The sequence below is a fragment of the Castanea sativa genome, chromosome 12 (genome assembly GCF_040712315.1).
Source record: "Castanea sativa cultivar Marrone di Chiusa Pesio chromosome 12, ASM4071231v1".
Taxonomy (NCBI): domain Eukaryota; kingdom Viridiplantae; phylum Streptophyta; class Magnoliopsida; order Fagales; family Fagaceae; genus Castanea; species Castanea sativa.
The window spans coordinates 13464486-13487571 of record NC_134024.1 but is presented as its reverse complement, the minus strand read 5'-3'; the positions used below and the strand labels follow the sequence as shown (position 1 = coordinate 13487571).

The following is a 23086-nucleotide window of genomic DNA, read 5'->3' as shown; positions in this document are numbered from 1 at the left end:
AGGCTCTCTTCCTAAAGAGCCCAAGGTTGAAAAAGCTGGAAAGCAGGCCCGCATCGTGCAGACGAGGTCAGATAAATGGGCCGAATCTCACGTGGCCGTACACGCTCCACTTTGGCTCCCTGATATGACTATGGATGACCGTGCCATTACTGTTGACGCATCCATTAGAAATTCTGATGAGGGGACTGCTGCATACGTAGCAGATGCATTGGAGCAAGCTTTACTGCTCCCTGAGGACATGGGTGAGCTCAGAAAGAAAAGAGACCACAATGTCTTTATGATTCTAAAGAAGGAACTTGCCATGGTAAGTATCTTTTCTAAATCTTGCCCATTTTTTGTTCCTGTCATTTCATAAAACTTATAACTGTCTTTTTTGCATTTGTTGTCTTCTCTTTCATAGGCTATTCAATCTGCCCATAGGGCAAAAGAGATCGCCATCAATTCCTACAAATCATTGAGGGCCGAGGAATCAAGGCGTGAGACTGCCCAAAGGATCTCGGACCTGCAAAAGAAAAAGCTGCAGGAGGTTTTGGCCAAATTGATTAAGGCAGAGAGTGAGAAGTCTGGTTTGGAGGCTGCTCTCAAAACAACTGCCAAACAGACCGAGGACCAACGATTGTTGCTTAGGCAAACTGATGAGAATCTTGCTACCGCACGAAAGCTGATTGAGGACCTCAAAAAAGATTTGAAGGAATCTGAGAGGGTCAAAGAGGAAGCCATCAAAAGCAAAGAGAAAGCCCTTCAAGAAAAAGAAGAGGCCGAAAAGGCAAGAGAAGGGGCCGAGAAGGCAAAAGACCGAGCTGAATAGGAAGGTTACGAGATCGGTGCGAAGGAGATCACAGAAACCTTCAAGGCTCAAGTTCCTGAGGTATGCAGGCATTACTACCTCCAAGTGTGGAACGAGGCACTTTCTCAAGCTGGGGTTCATGCTTCTTCTACTCTTTGGAAAGCAGAGAGTGTCTATTATCCTCTAGCCATTCGAGCCTCTGACATTCCTCAGGCTGATGATGATGCTGCCCAACTACTATCTGAGGATAAGGAAGGTGAGTTGGCTGAAGACTCTACTCTTGCTGAAGATCAACTCCCCAAGCAAGCTGATCCAGTAGAAGGAAAGGCACTAGAGGACACACAGCCTTCAAGTGACCTTAATGAGTCTTCCAAGGACGTGCTGGGTGATAAAGCGAATCCGATAACTTTGAAGGATGATCCAAAAGGTAAAAGAATTGCCGATGAGTCTTCAGTGCAGCCTCAACTTCCTCAAGACCCTAAGGGCCCTTTGAAGATAAAGTTGAAGCAGTGACTGTTCTCCTCTTGTCCTCATCATTTTCTTTATTTCTTCTTAGTGTAATTCTGATATTTTTGCAAGTACTTTTGAAATTCCAAAGAATTTTTACTTTAATGAAAGCACAAGTTCTATTTCTTTGTTTCGATGTTTTTTGCCTTTGTTTTGCTTTGATCATACGACTTCATACTGGTTTTGATATATTTAGAACAGCAATCCTTTTACCCTTGTTAACTTACTAAAGTCAAAGCAACAACCTGGATTGAATTTTTATACCATAGACATGTTCAATACGTCTGTATATGCATTAAGTGATGCTCATGGATTTTTATCCATTTATCACTATCTCAGGGAGACTTTAAGATATAAGTTTTGTTAAATACCTAAATAAGGCATATGGTTCGATGATCTAAGCATAACAAGCTTCGGTTTGATACTTAGCGAAAAGAAAAAGAATGTTAATTTCTCCAAAGTTGATGATCCGAGGACCAAACATAACTAAGAATTTGTTTAACACTTAGTAAAAAGAGATGAAATGTTAATTTTCCCAAAGTAGATGATCCGAGGACCAGACGCAACTAAGGTTCTGTTTAACACTTGTAAAAAATAATTGAAATGTTAATTTTTCCGTAGTAGATGATCCGAGGACCAGACATAACTGAGGTTCTGTTTAACACTTGATAAAAAAAATATCAATTTAGACGAGGTATGTGGTCCGAGGATCCAGGCATACCAAGCTTCAGTTTGATACTGTGAAAGAAATAAAAATGTTAATTTTCCCAAAGTAGATGATCCGAGGACCAAACATAACTAAGGTTCTGTTCAACACTTGGTAAAAAATATAAAATGTTAATTTTTCCAAAGTAGATGATCCGAGGACCAGACATAACTGAGGTTCTGTTTAACACTTGTAAAAAATAATAAAATGTTAATTTTCCCAAAGTAGATGATCTGAAGACCAGACATAACTGAGGTTCTGTTTAACACTTGATAGAAAATATCAATTTAGACGAGGTATGTGGTCCGAGGATCCAGGCATACCGAGCTTCAGCTAGATACTTAGTGAAAGAAAATAATAAACGCAATATAGTGTTAACAAAAATGGCGGAAGTGCCTTATATTTAATAATAGTACCTTTGTAGGTTATTTACATTCCAAGGATGTTGTACAACACGTTCGTCTAGATCTTCAAGATTATAAGCCCCTATGTCTGCGACCGATGTAATACGATAAGTTCCTTCCCAGTTGGGCCCCAGTTTTTCCCATGCTGGGTTCTTTGTTGTACCAAAAACTTTACTTAGTACCAAGTCTCCAGGTGCAAGAGGTCGTAGTTTTACATGAGAATCATACCCCTGCTTGAGTTTGTGTTGATAACAAGCTAGTTGAACCATGGCATTCTCTCGTCATTCCTCAACTATGTCTAAACTTCTTCTCAATAGATTATCGTTGCTATCTGGAATGAAGGAGCTTTTCTTTAGTGTTGGGAACCCAGTTTCTAGGGGTATTACGACCTCGGCTCCATAAGTCATGGAGAACGGTGTTTCTCCTGTGGACCTCCGTGGTGTAGTTCGATATGTCCACAAGATATGTGGCAGTTCTTCCACCCATCTTCCCTTAGCATCACCCAACCTTTTCTTGAGCCCATTAACTATCACTTTATTGATGGCCTCGACTTGTCCATTCCCTTGAGGGTAAGCTGGAGTGGAATATCTATTCGTGATGCCTAGATCACAACAGTATTTCCTAAAGGTCTTACTATCAAATTGTAGACCATTATTTGAAATGAGAGTATGAAGGATGTCAAACCTGGTAAAAATGTTCTTCCATACAAACTTTTTTGCTTCCATGTCTCTGATATTTGATAACGGCTCAGCTTCAACCCATTTGGTGAAATAATCTGTTCCGACGAGGAGCCATCGCCTGTTTCCTGTTGCTTTTGGGAAAGGTCCAACAATGTCCAAGCTCCATTGAGCAAAAGGCCAAGGGCTAGACAGGGGATTAAGAACACCTCCTGGTTGATGTATGTTCGGAGAGAATCTTTGACATTGATCACACTTCTTCGCATAATCCTGTGTCTCCCTCTGCATATTGGGCCACCAATAGCCCTGAGTAAGGGCTCTATGAGCTAAAGACCTTCCTCTAGTGTGACTTCCACAAATCCCTTCATGCAACTCTTCCAAAAGTAACTTCGTTTCCTCGGGGTTCATACATAACAAATATGGTCCCGAAAAAGAGCGTTTGTATAATTTCTGATCCTCGGATAACCAGAACCGAGGTGCTTTCCTGCGAACCTTATCTGCTTCGGATTTTTCTCTAGGCAAGATATCATATTTGAGAAATGTCACAATTGGATCCATCCAACTAGGCCCTACCCTAATTTGAAGAATTCGAATGGCGTTACCACTTGTCTCAGTGGGTTTCCACAAATCTTCAACAAAGATGACCCGAGGTAAGCTTTGCGCCAAGGACGTTGCTAGTGTGGCTAAGGAATCAGCATGAGTATTCCCACACCTGGATACCTGCACTAAAGAAAAAGACTCAAATTTGGATTGCATCCATCTGACCTGGGTTAGGTATCCTTGCATTCTTGAATCCCTTGCTTCTAGCTTTCCTTCCACTTGGCCTACCACCAATAGAGAATCCGAGAATATTTGTATCCTCTTCCCTTCCATCTTATAAACCATGTTCATTTCAGCGAGGACGGCTTCATATTCTGCTTCGTTGTTGGTGGCCGAGAACCCCAATCTCAAAGATTTCTTAAAAGTAGTTCCCTCTGGGGATACCAAAACTAGCCCCACACCAGAGCCTCTTTGATTTGTTGCTCCATCAACATATACTTTCCATAACGGAAGCTCTTTGTATGAAATCATGCCTACTGATTTTTTACCTATGCCTGATCCTTCAATATGCTCTTCTAATGAGGGCTCAGCAAATTCCGCCACAAGATCCGCGATGACTTGCCCCTTTATAGAGGTGCGAGGCATATACTTAATGTCGAAAGCCCCTAGGACAGTGCCCCATTTGGCAATTCTTCCTGTATAATCCGCACTTCGAAGTATAGATTTAAGAGGGAATTGTGTTAAGACAACAACCGTATGAGACTGGAAGTAATGAGGAAGCCTTCGGGTAGCATGCACCACCGCCAAGATCGTTTTCTCCAGTGGCAAATAACTCACATCGGCCTCATGCAGAGACTTGCTTACATAATAAACTGGTCTCTGGACATTATTATCATCCTATATAAGAACTAAACTAACTGCATGGTTAGCTACTGCAATATATGCAAACAGAACTTCATAATTTCTGGTCGAGACATAATGGGTGGTCGCGAGAGATACTCTTTAAGCTATTGAAAAGCCACCGCGCACTCCTCGGTCCATTCAAAACCTTTCCATTTATTCAGCAGCTGAAAGAAAGGCCTGCATCTGTCCGCGGACCGAGATATAAATCGGTTGAGGGCAATAGTCATTCCTGTTAATTTTTTAACCTCTTTAGGATTCCGAGGTGGGTGTAAGTTGCTAATGGCTTTGACCTGAACAGGATTCACCTCAATTCCCCGATGAGTTACCATATAACCTAGGAATTTGCCCGATCTTACACCAAAAGAACACTTAGAGGCATTGAGTCGCAATTTGTACTCTCTCAGCGTTTGAAAAGTGTTGTTCAGATCCTCCAAATGTTTAGAAACTGCTTTACTCTTTACCACCATGTCATCCACATATACCTCGATAGTTTTTCCCAACTGTGGCTCAAACATCCTTGTCATCATCCTTTGATAGGTAGCCCCTGCATTTTTCAAACCAAAAGGCATTACCTTATAATGATAATTTCCTGTAGGAGTGACAAATGCAGTCTTCTCCTGGTCCTCCACAGCTAAAGGTATCTGGTGGTAACCTTGGAAAGCATCAAGAAAACTCATCTGAGGATGCCCTACAGTAGCATCCACCAACTGATCAATCCGAGGCATTGGGAAAGAATCCTTCGGACAAGCTTTATTTAGATTTGTGAAGTCCACACAGACTCTCCATTTCCCATTCTTCTTCTTCACCATGACCGTATGGGCTAACCATTCAGGATAGAAAATTTCTTTGATAGCACCCGCCTTTTTGAGTTTGAGCACCTCCTCCTTCACAGCCTCAAAATGCTCTTTGGAGGACCTCCGAGGTGGTTGCCTCCTCGGTACCACAACTGGATTGACTTTTAAATGATGACAGATGAAACTTGGATCAACCCCAGGGGCTTCGTAAGCATTCCATGCAAATACATCTATATTTCTCCTCAAAAACAAAATCAGCTCTGTATTCTCCTCCTGTGGCAATTGAACCCCCACCTGAAAGAACTTTTCAGGGTCATTGTCTATGAAAATTTTCTCCAATTCCTCACATGCAGGTTCATCTACCTTGGTTGTGGCCAAAGACTTTAATTGCTACGAATTTCCATTAGCCGAGGCCGAGGACTCCGGTTCAGGTTGACGCAGAATTGCAGCCGCGACACATTGACTAGCTAGAGATTGACTTCCAAGCAGCTCCACCACTTGATCTCTAGAAGGAAACTTAACCTTGATATGCAAGGTTGAGGAAATAGCACCCAAAGCATGCAACCAAGGTCTTGCCACAATAGCCGTATAGGGAGAATAGGCGTCCACCACAATGAAATCTACGTTTACCACTTCTGGGCCTAATTGTACAGGCAGCCTAATTTGCCCCTTTGGTATGACAACCTTTCCCTCGAAGCTTATCAAGGGTGAGTCATACGCCATAAGATCTTCAAGCTTTAAATTCAACCCTTTAAACAAGTCAGGGTACATGATATTTGCGCCACTACCTTGATCGACCATCACCCTCTTCACATTGTAATTCCCTATTCTTAGGGTAACAACTAAGGCGTCATCATGTGGCTGGATAGTCCCGATTTTTTCCTCTTCCGAGAAACCCAAAACTGGTGGTATATTTCCTTTAATCCTCTTCGGCTGGTCCCTCGATTCCTCGGCCAAGGTCCGTGCCACAGACATCACCCTAAAAGGAGTTGATCCAATCCTTCCAGGTGCCGCAAAAATAACATTGATTGTCCCTAGAAGAGGCCTTGATGAAGAACCCCCATGGTTTGCCGCCCTTAAGTGATTTCCTTTTCCATTAGGATGATACAGGAATTGTTTTAATTTTCCCTCCTTAACCAATTACTCCAAATGATTCCACAAAGTCCGACAATCCTCGGTGGTATGACCCCTCTCCTGGTGATAATGGCAATGCAGATTTTGGTTGCGTCTCAAAGGGTCCCCTGCCATTTTATTTGGCCACTTGAAGAATGACTCATGCTTGATTTTCTCCAACAGCTGTTGTACTGGTTCTTTGAAAACGGTGTTGACCACCTGTGGGGCCATATGACCAGTTTGTCTGGAAAAATCTCTTGTGGGCCTGTTGTTGTTGTATTTGTCTGACCTGAAATCCCTCCTTTCCTGTGGGATAACCTTCGCCTTACCCTTTCCTTGCTGCTGATCTTCCTCAACCCTTTTGTACTCATCGATGCGATCCATGAGCCGACACACGCTTCTGACAGGTTTCTTCGTCAAAGATTTCCTCAAGTCATGCTCTGTAGGTAGGCCGACCTTGAAGGTTCTTATCGCCATGTCATCGAAGTCCCCGTCAATTTCATTGAACATCTCCCAATACCTGTCCGAATACGTTCTCAGGGTTTTCCCATCCCTCATGGCCATGGATAATAATGAATCCAAAGGCCGAGGAACTCTACTGCACGTGATGAAGCGAGAACCAAATGCTCTAGTAAGCTCTTTGAAAGAATTGATAGAGCCTGCCCTCAAGCCATCAAACCATCTCATAGCCACGGGCCCCAGGCTAGAGGGAAAGATCTTGCATACCAAGGTCTCATTCTTGGAATGTACCGCCATTATTTGGCTAAAATGGCTCACATGCTCCACAGGATCCGTTCGGCCATTATAAATAGTGAAGGCCGGTTATGTGAAGCGCCGAGGTAACCTCCCTTCCTCCAACTTGCGTGTGAAGGGTGACCTGGAGATTTGGTGCAACGCCCTACCCATTGCATCATTTCCCAAGCCCCTAGAGGAATAGTTCCTACCCTGCTGCCCATGCAGGTTGTCCTCCTCGCAGGAGAAAGACTCATCTAGGGGAGTTCTGGACCTCTGCCTGCAATTGTCATCCTCGGAACCCTCCGAAGAGGGATTGGAGACAGAAGGAGTTCGCTTCTGCCTCTCATGACGCAATTTCCTTCTTAGGCTGTCAATCTCTTTCTGCATGGCCCTGGTATTCTTCTCGTGAGGAGCTCCGTTTCCCCTTTGTGAATGACTTGTACTCCTGATAGTGTGCGTAGTATGCACACTACCTTCCCGGTTCTCTTCGTGATCAGGATGCAAGGAGTGATCCTCATGTTGGGAGCCCACGGACTTTGCATGGCGTTGTGGTCCTGATCCCACCATGATGTTTTAAACCTCCTCAAAGACTAAATTCCCACAGACGGCGCCAATTGTAAGGACACAAGTCGAATCTCCAATCCACAATCAAAAGGAAATGGGCTTGAAAGGCCTTTTACAATAAATTTGTAGAGAATGGGCTTGAAATCTAGATTTTGAGGGTGGTTCAAACAACAAAGAAAGAACGGGCTTCGGGCCCAATGGCACAAACAAGGAGTTAACAGTAAAAATATGAATGAAAGCTTTTCCTCGGACACAATCCGATGATAGTTTATAATATTGCTGCTCAAGGTTGATTACAATTCGATTATCATATGCTATTCTTTCTTCTTCTTAAGAAAAAGCCCCCCCCTTTATTCCGAAGGTCTTTTCTCTTATTTATACTCCCTTTCCTGTCCATTCTCATCCTCCACCTCATGGTCATAATGCTGGTTTTAGATACTTTTCCCATTAAATTCCCCTGAAATCCTCTAGGATCAGGGACCAAGTCTCAAACATCATGTTCAGGTCCCATTTCTCCATTAATATAGTCAGTATATCAATCGCAGAGTCTTTAATGTATGGGCGGTGGTAGCAGCTTTACCTTAGATATCCCACCGCCCTTCCTATTGTCCTCCACGTGTACCGTGTCTTCCCGTAACTATAGGAATTTCTATAACATGCTCTGGGCATTTTAAACCCCTCTTCCTATGACCTCGGCTTTACTATCCAAGGACAAAGCCTTCCTCGGACATAATTTGTCCACACGTTATCACATCTCCACCTAGCCTTTTCTTTACAAGGTACATTCATGTACCCCTAGCTTATTTGATGTCCTCGAATTGGGTTTTTAGCCCAAGATATTTTTTGGGCCATCCTTTATAAATTACTGGGCTCAATGTCCCTAAAAGAGATTTTGCCAGTTGAGCTAACTGGAAATCAATAATAAATTCAAATTTAGAATAGGTCCTCTCAACCCAAACTTGTATTTTCCAATTTTTAAGTAAGTGAATTGAAATGGGCAGAATCAACCAAAGTGGACCGAATTGGACAAAATTGAACCAAAGTGGACTATATTGGACCGAAGTGGACAGAAGTGACCTAATGGACTGAAGTAGACTGAAAGAACCGAATTTGACTGAAATGGACTGAACTATACCAAAATAGACCAAATCATTGGCCACATCACCATTATTATTATTATTATTTATTTGTTCTTCTAATTCTTTGATAATATTAAATATACTAACCAATTGAATTTACACATTCATCTCAAAATTTTTTCTGATAATATATTGGATAGTTTAATATATTTATTATTTATATTATAAAAAAATTAGAGAAATAAATCAATAAAAAAATTTGTGATATGGTCAATGACGTGGCTCAATAAGAGAATGATAACATTAAATGTTACAATTCAACTTTTATATATTATAAAGATAGATTAGATGTGCATACTTCGTTACAATTTATAATGGATTTCATTTCACAAAATCTAAAACAAGCTTATTTAGGATTTTTTTCGAAGACCCAATTTGTGATAATGAATTTGCAAGTGTAATTGCTGTGTGAATTTGTGATTTGGCAACTTAGTCGATCAAATTTATGGGCATCCAGCGAGACACTTGCAGCACCAAGGTATGTATTTTGGGTGCATGCATGTATTTACACATTGTAACTTTTTAAGATTCTGATGGATCAGTATTTAGTAAGCAAGCAATGCATATATCTAACAAGATAAAGTTCCCATTTATACAAGATTGACATAGGTACTTAATGCTACAAGCATCACTTATTTGCATCATTGAAGATAAACTGAAACCCCCTCTAGCTGAAGACAGGCTTCTTATTTGGTCTTCCTTCCATATCTTTGATCGAACTTCATTCTTATCACCCCAAGTCAAACTATGCTGCAAGATTCATGTGAGATTGGTAAGTGTTAGAAACCCAGAGATGAGAATAACATAACTGGGCTAGGAAAGTTTGTACTTTATCTGGACTAGGCACTCTTATGTCAAAACTTTCCATGCCTAAAGCTGGCCCATATTCAAAAATCATTTTCATTATGGTGCTTTACGGTTAGAATGGAGTCAAATATGGATTAGTCTGTTACAGAAACTTCTTAGAGCACTCACATCAAGGAAAAAGTGCAATAATTTACACAATATAGCTTATAACTCATGCACATCAAATAATGTATTATTGTGTATATATCCAAACTTGTTACAGTAACCTTGTTTATTTATACGGTTACAATAGCTATGTAAATCATTATTATTTTTTATTTTATTCTCTCTCTCTCTCTCTCTCTCTCTCTCTCTCTTCATCTGCATAGCCGATCAACCGTCCACCCACCACCACCACCATTTTACAACACATAGAAATCCAACCACAAATTCAATTGAAAATCAAACCCAAAATCAACAAAAATCAGTGGAAATCAAACTTAAAATTAATGGAAAATCAACCCCAACATATCAAACAAAAATCCCAAAATAAACCATCAACCCAAAACCATATCTTCACAGTCTCGTGTATGCTGTCGTTGACGAATATGGAATAGCCTCCATAGCCATTGCCATTAGAGAAATCTGAGAAAAGGGAAAATTTGAGAGAGAGAGAGAGGACATAAAGATGAAGGATCTGAGAGGCTAAGAAGAGAGAGATGAGGGGTCTGAGACAAGAGGTTAAGAAGATTGCAATGAGAGAGAGGAGGAGAGTTTGAGAGAAGGGTTTTGCTAGTTTGGGATGAGAGAGTGAGAGAAGAAACGTGTGAGTTTGAGAAATATTTTAATAAAACAATAATAAAAAATATATAAAAAATTTTATTTCAATAAAAGAAAGTGTAAAATAGATAAACTGATGTTGGTATTTTGTAAAAATGACGGTGTAAAATAGAAATTGTACGTTGTTATGCAAAAAAAGATAAGAAACTTTAAACGGACTAATCCGAGTGCTCTAAGGTTAGCCTACTCATTGGTCTAGGAATGTGGGCCTAAAGAGTTGGATAAGACTCTTAATAAACCATCAATGTTCGACAAGAAAATATATTTTGCATTAGATATATCTTCTCTTTATTTATATATATATATATATATATATATATATATATATATATAGAAAAAGGTTTTGCTGCATACTAATATGTAGCAATTGCTGCATAATGGGTTATATGGAAGCAAAAAGAAAGCAGCATGTGTCTATGGGTGACCCATAGATTCATGTTGTTTTCTTTTTGCTCCTACATCATTATGTAGCAATTGTTGCATGCTAGTATTTAACATCCATATTTTGTGGGAAAGAAAATCTATATATCTCATACTATATAAAGGAATTATTGATGATAGACGGGCTGTGAATATATCCTCATGTTTTGAAATAAAATGTCCATATATTTAATACATGAGGTAATTATTAACATTGGACAATAATTCAGGAGTGCATGTGTGTTCTATGAGAGAGAGAGAGAGAGAGAGCGAGAGAGGATCAATTACAAGTTGCAATCAGTATTTGGATCGACTGTGAAGCCGAAAGAGACTCCACAAAAGCCCGGCAAGGTAGCAATAGCTGTGCCATTGGGATTATAGGTGGTAATGACACTCATCAGGCATCTACAAACATATCTTCGACTATCGATAGAGTCAGAAATAAGGTCCAAGTTCATCATGGCATCACAACATGGTGATCCTGGGAAAGGATCTGGTGAACCATACGTGATGAATGTAGAGCAAGTTGAGACTAGTGTTGTCACAGCTGAGCACTCATCGGCAGCAGATACTAATGTGGCAATTGATAGTAACACCAACAGCCCAATAATCTTTAGTACATTTTCGCTAACCATTTGATTGGTTCCCATTTCTTTCTTCTACTATTATACCACAAGTAGCTAAGAATCCCAGTATAACATAGATTATTTTTTATAGTTAAAAAGATGTTATTTGGGTTGGTGTAAAATGAGGAGCGTGTGTCCTTCATCAAGTTTGTGTGAGTTTTATGCATGCGAGGCTTGTATGATACGGTTCTACACAAATCTTGCATGTGTTGTTTGCAATTGATAAAATTCCGATTTTGCAAACAACAAGGTGTCGTGGTGTAGTTGGTTATCACGTCAGTCTAACACACTGAAGGTCTCCGGTTCGAACCCGGGCGACGCCACATTTTTGTTTCAGTATTTTTGTTTTCCTTTATTACCTTACCTTAAAGTTGATCAACATTAGAATGAATTGATTCTTAACACAATAACGCACCAAACAAGCAGATACAATGGAAAAATGATTAAAATTTACGCATACATATGACAATTCTAGAAACTATGGCACCAATCTTAGAAGTGTAAAAGCATATACAACACAATAGAGCAAAGATCAATTTCAAAAACAACTATGTGCATTTACATACGAGGGAAAAAGACCGTAGAGGAGTATAAGACCCTTCTAGGAGGCTTAATTTTTATCACAGTTCCATCTGGAAGTGGGTACACAGGTCACATAGTGACACCAGGGGCAATGATCATTCCCATTCTCTCCTCGGAAAAGCATCACCAATGCAACTATAAACCTGCATCATTTTAAGCACAGAAAAAACAATTTAGTGTTTGATAATTCCTAAAACACATGAACTAAATCTCAACAATATGTAATAAAATCTAATCAAATGGCAAAAAAAATCTTAGTTTTAATTATTGAAGAGTAACTTACCCAACAATCAACAGAACAATGGAAATAAACCACAATACGTATTGGTAAGCCTTGTATTTGCTTTTGACAGGAATGCCTGCAGGGAGATTCCGCTGGTCTAACCACCCAAATTGAGGACGGGGAAGCAAAATAAAGCCAAGGAGAAAACCCGTCAAAAATCCGCCAATGTGGGCATAATTATCAACATGTGGCAAAATTCCAAGTCCAAGGTTGATGACAATGATGACCAGGAGTGTGATCATAGCTGCACCCTATGGAAGAAATTGAGGAGGGAGAATTAGAAAGAAACAGAATCAACATAATAACAAGAACAAAGATTTGCAACCATTACGTTTTTTGAAGTGAAGTTTAAAAGTACATGCAGTAACAGATAGCAGACACACAATGGTATGGAAAAAAAAATTGAAATTATAACCATGACTAACATAAAATGTTTTGTAACAAGCTCTGTAAGATGCAGTAGCAATTAGATAGCATGACTAACTTTGTTAGTATAAATAGTCCAATTTGTAATAAGTTCTGAAAGCATTGCTCCAAGAAGCCCAAAAAGAGCACCCGAGGCACCAACAGAGATGTTGTTTCTAATAAATAAACTGGAAAGTACACTCCCACCAAATCCTGACAACAAGTAAATGACTCCAATCCGAACTGCCAAATTCCAAGAAATATATCAGCTCACAACATCATAATCAAATTAGAAGACAAGAAATACTTAAAAGGTTGGATTAGCTCCTTACCAATTAATATATATAAGGTTGGATTCAACTTACACTTGGTGTATCTCTAAGCAATGCTTCACTATCCAATAACTTGTTATAGAATTCATATTTTGAAAATCTCCCTGTTAAATTACATGTTTTATATTTTTTTAGCATTCATGCTAATTTTCAAGTTCAAATCCTTTTTTTTTTTTTTACTATATAACAAGTTGTTTATGGAGATTATAACAGGAATAGAAAAGAGAAGGGGGTGGGGGGGGACAACTTTAGTATGGGTTCTCACATATGGTTTTTCATGGATTTGGTGATAAGCCATAAACAATTACACAATGTTTACCAAATCTGATTTATTTTCATTAGTCAGCATTACATTATTTATATTAAAAAATTTAAAAGAATGAGCAACATACCAAACCCAAACTGCTGCTCAAGGCGTATGCCAATGAAGACCAGGCTCAGCATGTTTGCAACCAGATGAATAACACCAGCATGCAACCAAATGCAAGTGACAAGTCTCCATCCTTGATGCTTCTGAACAACTTCAGTCCACTCAAGTGCTCCCAACCTCTCCAATCTTCAAGAATTAACACAAATGCTTTTAATTCAATCATTTACTTCACAAATGACAGAAAAAGACACCCAAATAATTGAAATTCTTGTACTTCGATCAGACATTCTATCTACTGTATAAACCAAAATTCATTCGTGGTTCTCCTTTCAAGATGGAAACTTTCCATCTCATCATCCACAAGAATATGATTTGCCACTTGAAAATACAGAAAAACCCAGTGATCAATCATCAAAAAGGTTTATTACCAAAAAAATTATTTTGATCAGAAATTCTATTCAATATAAATTAAAACTTCCTGCAAGCCCACAAAAGGACTCGTTTTACTATTTATAAAATCTTTGCCATGGACAACCAAGCTGGACTTTTAGATAGTGTTGTCCTTGATAAGAACTTCAAATTAAATCCAAGTGAACCCAATTCCATCTTCAATCACACACCCAGATCCCATGACATGCCAGATCAATAACAACCAAAGCATACTACTGAATCGAATATGTTAATAAAAGAACCATTTCACAAGATCTAACAAATTTTACCAATGCAACAGCTAATCACACTCCACAATCCAGAATTAATTTAAAAAATTTACAAGAAAATTTTGTGAGTCAGGAACTAAGAAATGGCGTAGTTAAATTTGATTCCACCACAGAGTGAAGGAAAGGCATTGCAGTAAAGTCGCCAAACTCCCAGAACTACAATTCCACGCAGGTAAAGGGCTATAAATCACTTATTCATCACAAGCCAATCCCAATTCTGGAAATTTATTGGAAAACAGCAAATACAGCAATGATTTGCAAAAGGGAAGAATTTGGATAGCAATCTAATTACCAAAAATAAATCATGTTTAACCAATCCAACAAAGTTCCACACTTTCAGCCTCAAAAGTCGAACCAGTCAAAAACATTTGAAAAAAGCACTCCAAAGTCCAAGTAATCGAAATCATGCCACTCAATAGCACTTTTCATCGAAAAAAAATTCTGAAGGAGCAAGCATCTATTAAAACTTAAAAGCTGCCTCAAAGAACAGACTCAGTTCTCAAGATCCACCCATATTTCACCTCAAATCATTTTATCAGTCAAAAATAAAATAAAAATTACCCTACGCCAACAATGCTAATTTCATTAAACTGTGAAATCTATCATCAATAGCAGCTGAAAGCCTGAAACTCTATCATCAGTTAAAGGTATAAGCAGGAGACACCATGTCATAGAACTGTACCCTCAAAACAATAATACCATCAAAGCCCCCTATTTGGTCACGGTCCCAAATTCGAACCAAAATAGCAAATTCTAAATTTAAAAAGAAAAGGAAAGGATACAAGAACCAGAAATTGAGAGGTGGGTGACAAAAGAAATTCAAATAATCACACACCAATTATAATAGTTCACCCAAAAAAAGAGAAAGAAAAAGAAACCAAGATATGGGGTGTCTTTAGAATTAGAAACGAGTTGCTCACGTTGAAGAAGAAGGACCAAACAAAGGATTGAGCTTGAGAGACTCAAAGGAGAACCGACCAAGAAACCTTGCCACACAGTTCCCAGGATTGTGCTTGGGACAGTTGTTGAAGTACATGGAAACAAGGAACATAGCTACGTTGGCCACCACGAACACGGGAACCAGCCAAGAAGTCCAACGGGTCTCCGAATCATCAATCATATAGGAAGACGAAGAGAGCGAGTAGCTCCCATTGTTTGCTCTGCTTTTCACTTCCCCTGTTCCTCCTCCTCCTCTGTTTTCAAGATCTTCACCACGCATTTTCTCTCTCTCTCTCTCTCTAGAATTCTGGGAAAATGTTCGAGAGGAAGATTATGGTAAATGGAGTTGGTGAAGGGTTTAATGGAGTGTGTGTGTGTGTTTGTGTCAGAGAGAGAGAGAGTGGGCGAGGAATTTCAGGTTTCTAACTGCAACAGTTTAGAAAGAAAGGGAAGTGTGTGTAACATTTGGTGTGTTAGGAATAGGAAACTACTGCTACAACTTTCAGGAACCAGCCAATCATGGTTTGTCACGTTGGAAACAATAGGAAAAGTGAGTTGGTTCCTGTGATTTTATTGACGTGGCGGGTGTTTATTGGTTTAGTTTGGTTTTGGGGTGTGGTGAAGTGGGGACAGTGGATTGGTGCTTTCTGTACACGAAGCTTCACTTTTAACTGGAAGTTTCGGTTTCGCGGTCATTTTAACTGACACTGCCTTTTTGATACGTGGTCATTAAGAAAGTAGAACTGAGTAGTTTATTTTTAATCAGGAGGGTCTAACACTAATCCAAAATGCTACCCAAATAGGAAGGGAATGCCCACGATATCCTTACCTGTCCTGCACTATCCCACACAAGTTTTCCCATGAGAAGATAGATTGGGAATAGATTTTGTGTGTGTATATATATACGTATCATATTTTATAATTTATTTATTCTAATAAATATATTATTATTATCTTCAAAATACTTATCTTTTTCAATCTTGGCATTAGTGTATTTGCATCAATCAATACAAAATAGAAAAAGTTATCAATTTTAGACATGCAATTCGCAAAATCACCCACATCAGTCAAGCAAAAAAGTAGTAAATTTGCAAAGTTGGTATGGTAATTGTGTAAATTAACATTGACATTATTCAATTTGTATATAGATTATTATTTTTTCTTTATTTATCTCGAGGCTGAAGAAGGAAAGTGAATTATGGTTATTGTGTGTGAAGAAAAAAAAATTATAAAAAATGAAGAAAATTTGATATTTTAATGTAATGTAGTGCAAGTGTTTTGAAAAGTGACTATGTAAAATAGAAAAAGTAAATTATTAAAATAGACGGGATTTTTTGCATGAGCTAATGTGAATGCTCTTACAATTGTTCTTCTTTTTTAGCTCTCATACTTATTCTTTATGATCCGTTTGGATTAAGAGGGAAAGAATAAAAGTAAAGTAAAGTTTGCCAAATATTCTACTCCTCATCCCTCCCCCTCATTCCAAACAAGCCATAAATTTTTTGACCATGCAATTTTTTTTTTTTTTTTTTGCACTAATTAGTGAAGAGGGACAAAACACACACTCTCTCTATGAGTTCCAGTTAGCTCAATTGGTAAAGTTTCTGATAGTTGAATAAGAGATTTGAGGTTCAATCCATACCTACAATAAAAACTGATTGGTATCTTGGTCTGATTGGTGTCTCTCTCTCATTAACACAAATATATACTTATTGTGGTATAAAACAAAGTTTGGTGAATATCAAATTAATAAGAGCATCATATGATAAAGTGGTCATGCTTAAAAGTTAAAACACTTTGATTGGAATTTTGGCACGAGATTAATTAGAAAAATTGAAGATAAATAAATCATTACTGGTATATCCTTTGATTCTTAGATTTGGTTATAATAAAATTGCAAGATCGATCAAGTGGAGCTGGTTCATTTAATAATTGTCAAAAAGTTGGTGACAACATATGCAAAGTGATATTATGCTATTAATTAATGGTGTTCTTTTTCAGGAACAAACTTGTTCCACAATGTGGATGTCAATTCTATTCTCAAAGAATACAATGCTTTCCGATTTCTCTTGGAAATTTTTGGTACAGTTTTACATTGAGTTTCTCCTAACCAGTAGCTTGTAAAAGTACTTTCTATATATTTATTGCTTACTATATTGAATCACACAATTAAGATAACAAAGCATCAGAGTTCTCTTTCTTGATGCCTTTCTAATGCATTTTAAAACATCAGCATATGCTCCACAAATCACATAAAATGAAAACCCAGACTTGATTCTGTTTGTTCTATCGTCCTTTGTAATAGCTGAATAAGGCTTATTTGTAGAACAGTTGTATACACGATCTCAAGGTCATAAACTGGTCTCATCAAAACCTCTGTTGATTCTATATTTAGCCTTTATTCCCTACCTTTACTCTTTTAATTTAGCCGATGCTTCTCCTTTTGTATTGTTGACAAATGACAACTCATAAAGCATAGAGTTTTCTTCTTCTTCTCCTTCTTTAGTACACACTTACGATGCAAGGAAAAGAAATGTTACACGTCTCCGTTTTAAGAATTAGCCAGAAATTTATTGAGCTACTTAATACTGTCCTTGTCAATTTTAAGTAGGGCTGTCCAGATCACCAGTGGACCTGACCCACCAGCCCATACCGACCGACCCGATCTAGAAACTGCTCGATCCGACTCTTGTGACGGGTTGGTGGTGGTTCCTAAAGTCCCAAACCCGATTCTAGCGGGTCAATTAGCGGGTCCTTGCATCTAAACCCGATTTCAACCAACCCAACTGATTCTACCACCAAAAGGCCCTTGATCTCCACTCTCTAAGGAATTATTCAGTCAGATCTCGCCAAATTCGGCAAAATCTCATTGAGATCCGCCTAGATCCAACAAGATCTCGCCATACACGACCAGTTTTTAGCCAAATCCGCCGAATTTTCAGCCAAATTATGTCCAACTAAGACTTGACCACCTTCCAGCAAAGAATCGACCAATTCGAGCCAACTCTCTAACCAATCAGCGGCAGGTCTGGAAAATGTCCACCCGACTTGGTTAGGTCGATTGCGAGTTGGTCACAAATCCGGCTCAAACTGACCCGTGGTCACCCCTAATTTTAGGGTTCATAATCCTCAATTTTCTTTTAGCCAAATCTTTCTACAAATCAGGTTATTACCCTCATACACTCTTTTGATGCTCATATACATAAATGTAATGTTTGAGAGTTTCAACTTTGCCCCCTCTCCCTAACTCCACCTAAATGTAATTTGATTATTTTTATTCTTTCTTTTCTTTTTGTTGAATTTATTTTATGTATTTTTGGTGGATATACTTCTTTATATCATAATTATAAATTTAGAATCAATACATTATCATCTCGTTTATATATCAAATTCATTTGAAAAAAAAAATTCCTATTTTATCAATTTCTTTTAAGCTTCAAGATCAATTAACGGAAAACAAAGATAGAGGAAAAAAAAAAGGGCACAAACGAAGTTAGGGGAAAAACATTGTTGAAACCATTGAAAAGTGGGGAAAATAACTTATAGGAACTCAATTTCTTTATGCAATAATGTATTCTCCTTCATAAAAATTGTGTATAAGCAATAAAATTTTGGGGATAGTTACATAATAATATAAATTTACTTTGATTTGTACTCAGTGTCTATCCAACTATTAAAATCCTTTTAATTATAAGTGAAGTTTTTTTTTTGTTTTTTTTAAATCTTAAAAGGTTAACTTATGGAAAAAAATCATTAATAAATAAATAAAATATGATGAATACTATATCTTTCTAAGTTTTCTTACATCAATATATTAAGAGAAATTGGGTTTTTGCCCTTATTTTTTAAAATATCTAGTCATATGTCCCTGTTTTGAAACTATTTAGTTCCGTGTCCCTGTTTTGGAACTTGATTTTCTCAAAATCGAGTTTCAATGTAAAACTCGATTTGTAGAAAATTGAGTTATAGGCAATCAAACTTAAAAAAAAAAAATTATGGAACTTGAGTTCCATTCAAGAAACTCGAGTTACATGAACCCAAGTTCCATGAACTCGAGTTCCACAATTTTTTTTTTTAAGTTTGATTTGGCATAACTCGATTTTCTAAAAAACGAGTTTTACATTGAAACTTGATTTTGACAAAATTGAGTTTCAAAATAGGGACACAAACCTATATAGCTTCAAAATATGGACATATTGCTAGATTTTTTGCAAAATAAGGGCAAAAGCCCAATTTCCCCAATAATATTACTCATAAATTACTTTTATAGAAGTACATCATCTGCATGTGCGTGTTTGAGTGCATGTGCATATACAAATTTTGTCTCCAATCAAAACTTGGCTCCACTCTATTATCAAAAAAAAAAAAACTTGGCTCCACTCTAGACTTCCATGTCAATAAGGACATAGAACTACGTGTAAGGTATAGGGATGACAACTCTTTCCTTGCACCTGAGGCGGGGCAAGGATGGGTTAGGCTTTTTAGCCCCGCCTCGCCCTTTCTATAAGTGTTGTAAACTTAGTTTGTACTAAGTATTTAAGACTTCGTTTGTTTTGACTTTAAACCACTTTCGGAAATGCTTTTCCATAAAAGTGTGTGTTTAGTTGTTATTGAAAATTGGGTCAAACTGAAAATATTTTCAGGGTTGACCGTAAAATAAGGCTCCCTAGGCGTAAAACCATTTCCGTTCTTATTTTCACTTCAAACCATTTTCGGGCTTCGGTCGTGCAAAGAGAGAGAGAGAGAGAGAGAGAGAGAGAGAGAGAGAGAGAGAGAGAAAGAAGAGAGAGTAGAGAGAGTTAAGGAGATCGCGCCCCAACCCCAGACGCGCCGGCGAGATCGCACCTTAGCACCAGCGCCGCCTTCGCGATCGCGCCAATGTTGGGTTTTCGCGATCGCGCCGGCACTGGATTTTCCCAATCGCGCGATCGCGATCTCGCCTCTCTCTCTTCTATCTTCTCTCCCGGATTTTATGATTTTTTTTTTTTTAGGTTTTGTTTCTTTTGTGTTTCTCTGTTGAGATATGATGTTATATATTTGTTTGGGAGCTGAGAAAATGTGAGCAACAAGTAGAAAATGTATTTTCTATAATATTTTCAAGATTACAAGCAAACACCTGAAAATATTTTCCAAAGTATTTTTTAAAATGCCACCAAACACTTAAAAATATTTTCCTTTCCCGAAAATATTTTCACCTATAAATATTTTACACATGGAAAACATTTTACATCAAACACAGCCTAAGTACATGAATATTAAGTTCTTCTGTTTTATTGTAATATTGTCTTATTAAACACTTAGACTCTTTGGATAATATTATTCGGTTTGATTTGATGTAATAAATTTAATAGTATATTTATATTAATGAAACTGTATTTGTAAAAATAAAAATGTAATTTGTAAAAAGATTGAGGATGGGGCAAGGGGAGTGTAGGGACAGGGCAAGCAGTTTGTCCCACCATGCAAGGTGAGGTAGGAATGAGGTAAGACAAATTCATGTGGAGTGAGGTGAAGATCCCATTCTTCGACTTCGCCGTGCCCATTGCCATCCTAAGGCATATATCAACCCACCCAAATTGAGTGTTTTTATTTTACTATTCACATGAAATTTCTTGTGTAACAACTAATGTAGTTTACATTAGTATACATAGAGTTGTCGTGTGTCATACAAAATTGTCTTACTTGTGTTTTGGCCTTAAAGTTCGTCAAGAAAAAAAAAAGGTCTAAATCCTCTCTATCAGGAGTGTTAGTAAATCATACAATTTTAAAAGTAACAAATAAAATCATAAGGTTTTATAAAAGAAATTAAATCCTAAGATTTCAAAATATAACAAATTAAAATTTAGTCAATTTAAGTGGAATAAAATTATATTTGGGATTTGATATAAATTGAGGGTTTAATTTGTTACTTATAAAAAACTAAGAATTTAATTTGTTATTTCTAATACAATAGTGTTAAATTTGTTTCTTTTGAAACTTCATTGGATAATTTTTTATTTTTTAAACTACAAGTTTTAATTTATTATATTGTTTAAGTGTAAATTTCCCTATTATTTATATTGGAATTGAGAGTGAGAGAGGTTCAATCTTAGAGACTGTTGAGGACTTTTTTTTTCAGCCTACATGGCATTACTTCATTGGCAACCTGTGCCACATCTACATATTATTGATTTTTGGGGTAAATCTCCTTCAAACCCATTATAAGCTCATATCTCATTCAACTACATGGATTGGGCTCACATGGCCCGCAAGATCCTTACTTCAAGAGGTGGATTCATGGTCCACATCTCCTCTTCATCAATTGGGATCATAACCCCACGACATCATCAACATCAACATATGGATCGGGCTTAAGCAATAAATCAAAGCTCACGACCCATATTACCTCTTTTACGCTCATGACAAGCTGCTTCTTCAACAAGAGCCTATATTTACACAAAATGACAACAAAATCCGAGGTACGTCATCTCATTTTCAGTTTATGATCCAAGCTCATAAGTCTCTTTGGGGAAACTTTGGAAGTCGTGGTTTGGAGGGCCAAGAGGTATGTTCAGTAAAGCTCCAGTGGTTTAAAGTTGATAAAAGAGACATGTTGCTTGGCGTGTCTTCCCCAACTCCCTTAACTCTTACGAGTTTGTGTGTAGCGGATAACATACGGTAAGGATCTCTTATCACGTAGCACTTTAGATGATAAAATTTCCCATTGCTCTTTGCTTAAAACTTAATGTTCATCATGTGACAATTACTCAATATCCCCAACCATATAACTGCTGAAAAAATAAATGTTCATTCAATCCCTAGCTGTTGCTATACAAATTTAGAAACTTTATTATATTATTCTACATATATCTTATTACTACTTTCAGCTAAAATCCAACTCAAACGCATGGCCTAATCTGATTGGCTATCTTTAATCTCTAGCTATATGCAAAATATTCATGATATCTCTAATACCCAGCTGCTATCTGTCATAATCAGACCATATATTTCTCTGCCAGCTGCTAGAGCAGAGCATTAAATATTCTTCTTGCTCACCAAGATTATGTCACAACACAATGAGACCTTGACTAAATCTCTAAAGCTTCATTAACTTTCAAACTATCTTTCTATTACTTATTAGAAATGTGTTGTAATGAAACCTTGCACCAAAAACACAAATACCCAAAATGGGAAACATTTCCAACAGAACCCCAGTAGTGTATTTAGCACTTGACATCTAGCTGGAAGTGATATCACCAGCCATTTAATGCTGAAATCCCAGCTGTCAACTGCTATACCCAAAATAGCAAGATACCCTTGAAAGAGATCTTACCATTTTCAGTCAAATCCTTAAATAAATGCTGAATGTCCTCTCTAGCAGTCTGAAATCACCCAGCTGACCTCATTTGCTTTTGCCCAAAGCAACAGCTGTCTTATGACAACTGTGACAGCTGTCACATCTTTTCTTGACAGCTGGAATAACTTTTTCAGAACAGATGTAACAGCTGACCCAACAGCCTGAGTATTACTGATTTTTCCACATTTGGCTAAAACCAAGACCAACTAAAGTAACTATATTTTTCTTGCCAATATAATTTCCTTTTCTGCTACTCTTTCCCCAGCAACTCTTACCCAAAACAGCAAGAACACCTTAAAGGTAAACATACCATTTTTGCCCAAATCTTAAGATGAATTTTCTAAAAATTCATTGCTAGTTGAGACAAATTTTGGCTGATATTATTTACTAAAATACCCCCTTAAACTTAGCTCTAAATAGAACCTTTCATCAACACCTCAAAGGGGGGACACCAAGGGAGAAGAACCCTCTCATAAACTTCTTTCTCCCTCTAATAATCTTCTGACGCTCTTAATGAAGTTCTGAGCTTCTGAGTTTTTAGTTTCTAAATGAGGAACTAAACTCTTCAGCCCTTATCTC

At 37.8% G+C, this 23086-nt stretch overlaps 2 protein-coding genes and 1 non-coding gene across 4 annotated transcripts; 1 reads left to right on the top strand and 2 right to left on the bottom strand.

The window, feature by feature from the left end:
- Nucleotides 1-9391: 9391 nt before the first annotated feature.
- On the bottom strand, nt 9392-11565 carry LOC142618602 (putative non-specific lipid-transfer protein 14). The gene is made up of 2 exons (XM_075791546.1): nt 11204-11565; nt 9392-9619 (listed from the first exon to the last, which is right to left on the bottom strand). The coding sequence occupies exons 1-2, from the start codon at nt 11563-11565 to the stop codon at nt 9610-9612; spliced, it is 372 nt and encodes a 123-aa protein (XP_075647661.1). The 3' UTR covers nt 9392-9609.
- Nucleotides 11566-11790: 225 nt separating this feature from the next.
- Nucleotides 11791-11864, top strand: TRNAV-AAC (transfer RNA valine (anticodon AAC)). Its single transcript has one exon. It is a non-coding gene; the product is annotated as a tRNA-Val (tRNA).
- Nucleotides 11865-11968: 104 nt separating this feature from the next.
- LOC142618814 (RHOMBOID-like protein 3) lies at nt 11969-15612 on the bottom strand. 2 transcript variants are annotated; one of them, XM_075791845.1, is made up of 5 exons: nt 15153-15603; nt 13536-13699; nt 12891-13054; nt 12407-12657; nt 11969-12266 (listed from the first exon to the last, which is right to left on the bottom strand). In XM_075791845.1, exons 1-5 carry the CDS (start codon nt 15449-15451, stop codon nt 12152-12154), a joined length of 993 nt encoding a protein of 330 aa, XP_075647960.1. In that variant the 5' UTR covers nt 15452-15603; the 3' UTR covers nt 11969-12151. The 2 variants fall into 2 exon arrangements, with proteins under 2 accessions (XP_075647960.1, XP_075647961.1); XM_075791846.1 differs by lacking the exon at nt 11969-12266 and having other exon boundaries at nt 12569-12657; nt 12832-13054; nt 15153-15612.
- Nucleotides 15613-23086: the final 7474 nt, after the last annotated feature.

Coding starts and splice junctions, on each gene's coding strand:
- LOC142618814 (XM_075791845.1), bottom strand. CDS start 15,451: ATGCGTGGTGAAGATCTTGAAAACAGAGGAGGAGGAGGAACAGGGGAA. Junction 13,700..15,152: donor TTTGGTCCTTCTTCTTCAAC/GTGAGCAACTCG, acceptor TAATTCTTGAAG/ATTGGAGAGGTTGGGAGCAC. Junction 12,267..12,406: donor ATTGTTCTGTTGATTGTTGG/GTAAGTTACTCT, acceptor AAAATGATGCAG/GTTTATAGTTGCATTGGTGA.
- LOC142618602 (XM_075791546.1), bottom strand. CDS start 11,565: ATGGGAACCAATCAAATGGTTAGCGAAAATGTACTAAAGATTATTGGG.